Consider the following 6,803-nt stretch of genomic DNA (forward strand, 5'->3'; position numbering starts at 1 on the left):
CTAGTGGGGCCATCGACGCCCTAAGAACAGGGGCAAGGAGTGGCATGTTAGCTCCTCGCCAAGAAAAGCACAGGACCCACCAAACTAACATGCGCCATCTTGTCACTGCATAGCAACGTCTCTCGGGCATATGAAAAATCTACACCCCTGAGAGATGTAGTTAAGTTGATTTTAACCCCTAGCTACCACCTCTCAGGGAGGTGCATTACCTATAGCAGTGGGAGAACCCCTCCCATCACTGTAGTAAGTGTTTACACTGAAGCCCTGCAACAGTGCAGCTATAGTGCTGCAGCTGTGCCTGTGTAGTCTTTTAAGAGTAGACATAGCCTTAAGCTATGTCTACATTACCATGGTAAGTCAACCTATGCTATGCAACTCCAGCTACGTGAATAATGTAGCTGGAGTTGATGTACCTTAGGTCAAGTTATTGCAGTCTACACTGCGGGGGGGAGTGGGGGGTCAATGGGAGAAACTCTCCCGTCGACTTACTTTACTCTTCTCGTCAGGGGTAGAGTACAGGGGTTTACTGGAGAGTGATCTGATGTGGTGGAAAGCTAAACTCTCTCTCCTCTTTTCATTTATAATTGGTGTTTGAGATTGTTGCTCTTAAGTGGTGCCTGGGCCTCTAGCCAATATCCTTTCTGAGCATTAAAACTTTCGTGCATAAATCTTCATTTTTAGGTCCACAAATTAAAGCAGAAAGCTCAGAAATTGAAGAGACAGTCAGCTCATGTCCTACCAAAATCTGATGACCTAAAAGAAACAAGAGAGATTCCAGTTACTTCAAGCGGAAGAGCATCAAAATCCTGTCCTGTGCAGAAAAGCAAAAGCTCGCTTCAGCTGTTAAAAAATGTGCAGAAACTTCAGTCAACACTGAAAAAAGATGATATCATGTGGGAACAATAGTTTTACATATTATATAGGTAGTGCCTCTTACTGGCATGCCAAACAATTTGTCAGACACTTCTTCATAGGTTTGGATTTAACAAATATTAGACTGAATTAAATGTTTAATATTTCATTTATGCCATGTCCAAATATTTTCTAACCTAATAGTAAATTTCAGTTGAAACTTAGGCTTGGGTTGAACAAACTCACTTTCCCTGTAGCTATACATATTTTGTAATATCTATTTTAATTGTTTCATGAAGTGTCCCAATTTCTTTTAACTTACAAAATTAAAAACTATCTTTGAAATATATAAGAAATGCAATCTGGTTTTTAACCACTTTCCTCCTCATCAACATATATGCAAACACTCTGAAATTAATTATGAAGTAGAGGAGGAAGGGAAAACTCCTTAATGTAGGTCAGAAACTCAGGATTATCACATTTCCTCCAGGCTCAAAGGAGATACTTAAAGCCTACTTCTGCAGCCCTAACAGGGCCAAAACTCCTAATGGAGTAAGTGGGAGTCTTCCTTTTGTGAGGACTGAATACTTGGGTTCTTACAATTTAATGCAGACAAGTACAATGTCTGTCGTCAACATGCACTTACTAATTTTGTAATGTAAAATTATCTAGGACATAAACTTTAGTGCCTGCATTCATGGACTGATGTTGAAGATTGCTTGTTTTGCAGAGGCAGTTTGGCAATAAGTCACTTGCAGCGATTAGAGCAAAAAGGTCATCTTTCTACGAAGTACTTTTTCTGAAAGTGCAATGGCTTGTATTGTACACATTTGCCAGTCATAGGGCTTAAATGGCCTGTATTGGTTCAAATATAGTGTGGGTTCTTCTTATTAAAACAAAGCAAAAAAAAATCCACCATATCTGACTCTTTAATGCTGCTTAATTATAATTAATGCTAATAAGGCACCATTTATACTGCTGCCACCGCCATGTTTTTAATATAAATATTGCTAAACTCATTTTGGCTGGATATATGGAAGGCACCAATCCTTAAAAACCAAGTAGATGCCTAGCCTAGAACTCTGTTAAGAGAGCCTGCCTAAATCATGTAATAAACCAGTGTAATGGATACATGTACAAAGATGGCTGAAGCCATTCTGTGTACTGAGCCTAGAACCCTTGTCTGTATTCAAATATGTAATGAATGACCCAATCCACTACAGCTGTAGAGTTTTCAGATTCTCAGCTGCTTGCTGTTATTAGTACAACAGAGGTACACTCTACTTCTAATATTTAGTACTTAGGGTATGATCTACAAAGCAACTTAGTTGCTTAAGTTTCCATACATAGCACCACTCTGATGAATAAAACTCCCACTCAGCTGTGAGGTGCCTAAACTGACTCGGTGCCTACATTTCCATTATAAAAGTTCCTAGGCACCTAAGTTTTAGCCCCTGGAACATGTACACTGCTGGCCTGCATTAGGGTACCTATTGCTTGCCTAACCCCGACTGCGCTCTATGAATCGGGAAGCTAGGCAGAGGAATACCTCTTTCAGGCCCAAAATGAGATCCAGTAGGTGTGCTCAGAGACCAGCTAGTACCTGGCTTTTACCAGTCCATGCAGCACGGGGCAGAATGTGAGCGTGAGCAAGGTTTTGAGCGTGACAGAAAGGGGGGGGGGGAGAGAGAGAGAAGCAAGATCTGTTGGTGAGACAGCAGTCGGGTAGTTCTAGGGGTAGGTGGACAGGGATAGGTATTGGGTTAACACATCAGAGGGTAGCTAATGGGGCCTCCAGTGGGGCACAAATTAGAGACCGCAAAGGGTAGGGAAGGGGAACCACAGATAACCAAGGAAGGGAAGCAGGGAGCGGGTTGGGAAAAGGCTAGGAAGCAAGAAGGGAGACATGGGGGGGCAGCTGAGCTGCTCCTAGGCGGGGTAGTGGGAGGCCAGGGAGCAAGATCCAGCATGATAAACAGTATTTTCATGTTGCAGCACCAGTTATGGCAGCAAGAGGACGAAGAACAAGGGCAGAGGCAGTCCAACCCAACCACCAGTCTCAGGCCAAGGCCAAGCTTGAGCCCTCTGCTGAGGCTATCCAATGCTGCCAACCCAGTGAATTTACCAATCCCACCACAGTTTCATGGGCCTGCATTCGGTACTATGTGCTGGGCCCAGACACTCTCCAACACTCTTTGTAACATTCTTCATGAGAACCTCTCCACAACTGTACACAGGAGACAGCCACTATCGGTCACCACTGGGGATCAGCATCATTCTGGGGATATAGGCATCAGGATCCTTTCAGCAGATTGTTGCGCAGACTACTGTCATCAGCAAGTCTACAGCCTCCAGGGTCCTAGACCAGTTCCTGGAGGCCGTAATCAGTTGTTCACAAATACATTGACTTACCAAGCCAACTAGAAGGAAAACAGAGTTCCATGGGACTGACACCTTCCCATGGATTACTTCCTAGGCGTAGTCAACGGTACCTGTGAGACCACTGGCATTCATATGTGACGAGTCATCTTGGCTTCCCCTCTCCCCATCCCCTTGTCTGCTCTGCCCATCTCCCCGAGTGTGAGATATCACATGTCCCTCCACTATTATTGAAGGGGGAATTTTAAACTCCCCATATAGGGTCTGTGCAGAAACCTGGTGGCAGCTGAGCTTTGTGCATGCTGTCCAGTGGGGAGTGTAATGGGCAAGTGAAGTGGTAGGTTTTGAGAGGTCCAGGGATGTCTCATGAGTATGTTGTTCCAACACATTTTTTAAGATAATGTACATCTCAGAAAGTTATTTTGTCTTGTGCTGTCAACGTGAGGCGCTTGTTAGCACTTCAGTGGAGCTATAGATTGGCATGAGCACTTGTGGGGGGGGGGTGTTGGGAGTCGCCATGCTGTCTCCACTGGCTGATCTAATTAACTCCCCACTGCTTGGTGGAACGCAGTGTTTTTCCTGTTCTCTAGATCAATTTGAAGCAGGGTCTCCCACCCCCCCAAGTGGATGCTCTATCTGCTGGGCCACAGACTCTCTCTCTTGCATGATTCTTTTATACTTTGTCTGCAGAGGACCAATTGTTGGGCTAGAGGTGCTTCTCTGGCCCAGTTAGGGCACCTACCTAAGAAGTGGGAGACCTTGGTCTGGTCCCCCTACTTGAATGATTCCTTCTTAATCTTTCAATATTTATCCACTAGTGGAACAGCTTCAACAGGAGAGATTGTGAAGAGAGGCAGGTGCTTAATTCATTCCTGCAAAAAGTGCCTAAGATGCCTGATGCCACACAGCAACTTTCCATTCATGGATCACAAGCGGAGATGGGCGTCTCCCTACTGCCTGGATTTAGGCATCTATCTCTTGGGGGGGAGCGAAGCTTATGATACACCCTTTTGGTCCACATCTCCCTTTGACTGGCCTAGGTGACTGCCTACCTAGTTGCTAGGCTCGGTGGATTGCATTTTTAGGTGCCTATATCTCCTCATTTGCTATATAAATGGCCTGAGGTGCCTAATTCAATGTGGTGGATCACAGTGTTGTTCTTAAAAAGAAAAGGAGTACTTGTGGCACCTTAGAGACTAACAAATTTATTAGAGCATAAGCTTTCGTGAGCTACAGCTTCTTGTGACTTTTCTAGGCACCTAAAAGTTAGGCGCAGTAATGCTGAGTGCTGCAATGCTTAGTCCCCTTGTGTACTCCAGGGTTACTGCCTCTTTCCCCTCATGAAAATATGGCAGAATGCACAAGCTAATTATTCAGACTTGATATTATAATCACCTTGATGCAATAAATCCCTGATTTAGTGGTATCCATCTCTGCACCAGTTTTTTCCCTCCAAGGAGTAGATAGGGAGAGATGGTAATGCTAACAAAATATAGCTATATCCTAACATTTTTAAGAGGATAAATCAGTGGTTCAGTGTTACAAACAGAAGTAGGTGAAGGAAGGAACTTGTCAAGGTAGACCCTTTAATTCTCAACATGAGAAGCTTCCAAGGAAATGGTGCCTTTGTAAGAGCATAAATAAACCTCCTATTAAAAACAAGCTAACTACAAAATCACCAAACAAAAAAACCACCACCAGAAAATTAACTAGGAGCAATTGCCTTTCACTTTCACACAAAGGCATATTAGCCACACCTGCTGGAAGCTTCAGCAGCTTCATGGTAGAAAAGGAACAGAAGCTGCTGTAAAGATGTCTTCCTTTTCTACTCCCGGATCGGTGGACTGCACAGAGATTTTTTTTCTCTCTCCTGGGAATTACTGTCTACACCCAACCTGCTGGCTACAAGCATTGATACTATCTGGAGTGTAGCAAGGAGAAGGGTTTGTCCAATTACAGCTCAAAATTCTAGTGGTGTTCTGCAACTCATGTTAATTAAGGGTAATTTTATAAGTCTACATACATCAGAAATGAAATGTTGTGTTGTGGCAGTTCAGTGAACTTCTGCTACTGATCTCTGGTGTGAAGAGAGCTGGGTGGTCCCCACAAATCTTTTTGCAGATAGGGCCTTGCAAAAAGTAGAGCCAAACTCTGTTTCCAGGGATTTGCAGTTGGTATTGTCAGAAGAGAGTCTTTTAATCAGAAGATGACAACACTGCACTGTTGTGGAATAAAGTTAATAAGCACTTTTGGACTAATGGGTTGTGCTCAGTGACCTCCGAGTGATGAAAGAAGACTGCATATGTTTTGTGGTGTATGAGCCGTGTTGTCTGTCTACATATTCGCTACAATTTATTAATTTTTTAAAAAGTTGTCTAACTGGGAGTCTTATAAACTTAGTGAATTGTTTTAAAGCTTTGGTGACTGGTGGGAGACCAGCAAGTTTAATTAAACATTTATTTCTGGTCTGTTTCCCTCTAAATTGTGCCAGAGGCTGGATCTAGGATTTCTCTTATGGAGCATGTCTGGACTAGAAAAACAGGTTGTGCTTTAGAATGTGTTCCCCAACACAATTTTAAACACTAGCATGCACACCTTTTTAAAGACATGTTTACTGGTAGGGGTAGCCTCAAATTGACCCCAAGGATTGATCATGATCAGATAACATGGTTTTATTTTTAAGGATATCAAATCTTGTCTACCTTAGAGTTTAAAAAGGCATTTTAATTATTTTCCTAGTACAGATGGGACTTGGGTGAAGAAAGGAAACCTATTTCTATACGCTGAAGTCAGCATTGCTAGAGGTAGAAGCAGTATTCTGCAGTTGCAAAGAGCCTGCTCTGATTTTAGGTTCATATTTCACCTTAGGCACCCCTCTTATCTTAAACCATCCGATTTCCTGCTATTCCTGTGAAGTAGACAAACATTTCTGGAGAAGGGGAGGGATAGATCAGTGGTTTGAGCATTGGCCTGCTAACCCTAGGGTTGTGAGTTCAGTTCTTGAGGGGGCCATTTAAGGATCTGGGGCAAAAATTGGGGATTGGTCCTGCTTTGAGCAGGGGGTTGGACTAGATGACCTCCTGAGGTCCCTTCCAACCTTGATATTCTATGATAGGAAAACTAAGGTACAAGGAGCAGCCTAAGGTTACCACACAGTGAGTTTCTAGCAGAGCCAGCATTGCTACAATGGGAGCCCCTGTACCTAGTCCAGACCCTGCAGCCTATTTTCAAAAAGTTTTAAACACTTAAGGGCCATTTCATGTCCCAGGTAGCCCAAAGCGTTGTAGTCAGCTCTCGCAAGAGGGCAGGGGATCCTACACCTAAGCAATAAACCATAGACCCACTGCTGCTAACTCTAGATAAAAAACAACCAGAGTTTTCCCCCCCCTGTGTGTAAGTACCAGGTGAACATATTTGCACAATGACAGCACCAGAAGCCAGGGACTCCCGGCACCTTCAGAGCCAGAGACGATCAAAGGCAATTGCAGCTCCTATCTGGAAGCCCAGGAAGATGCTTCCCCGCCCCTTAGAACGTTCAGTGTACAGGGGTTGCTATGGTTACACCTGGGCCT

General features: G+C 43.8%; 1 protein-coding gene across 7 annotated transcripts in view; it reads left to right on the top strand.

Moving 5' to 3' along the window:
• Nucleotides 1–1,201, top strand: part of CEP57L1 (centrosomal protein 57 like 1) — a 38,355-nt gene extending 37,154 nt beyond the window's left edge. For all 7 annotated transcript variants that reach the window (XM_043510786.1, XM_038397566.2, XM_038397564.2 and 4 more), the window contains one exon: nucleotides 682–1,201. In XM_043510786.1, the coding sequence (XP_043366721.1) occupies nucleotides 682–906 (225 nt within the window). In that variant the 3' untranslated portion in view covers nucleotides 907–1,201. The remainder of the gene's footprint in view (nucleotides 1–681) is intronic.
• Nucleotides 1,202–6,803: the final 5,602 nt, after the last annotated feature.

The sequence above is a fragment of the Dermochelys coriacea genome, chromosome 3, assembly GCF_009764565.3.
Source record: "Dermochelys coriacea isolate rDerCor1 chromosome 3, rDerCor1.pri.v4, whole genome shotgun sequence".
NCBI classification, from domain to species: domain Eukaryota; kingdom Metazoa; phylum Chordata; order Testudines; family Dermochelyidae; genus Dermochelys; species Dermochelys coriacea.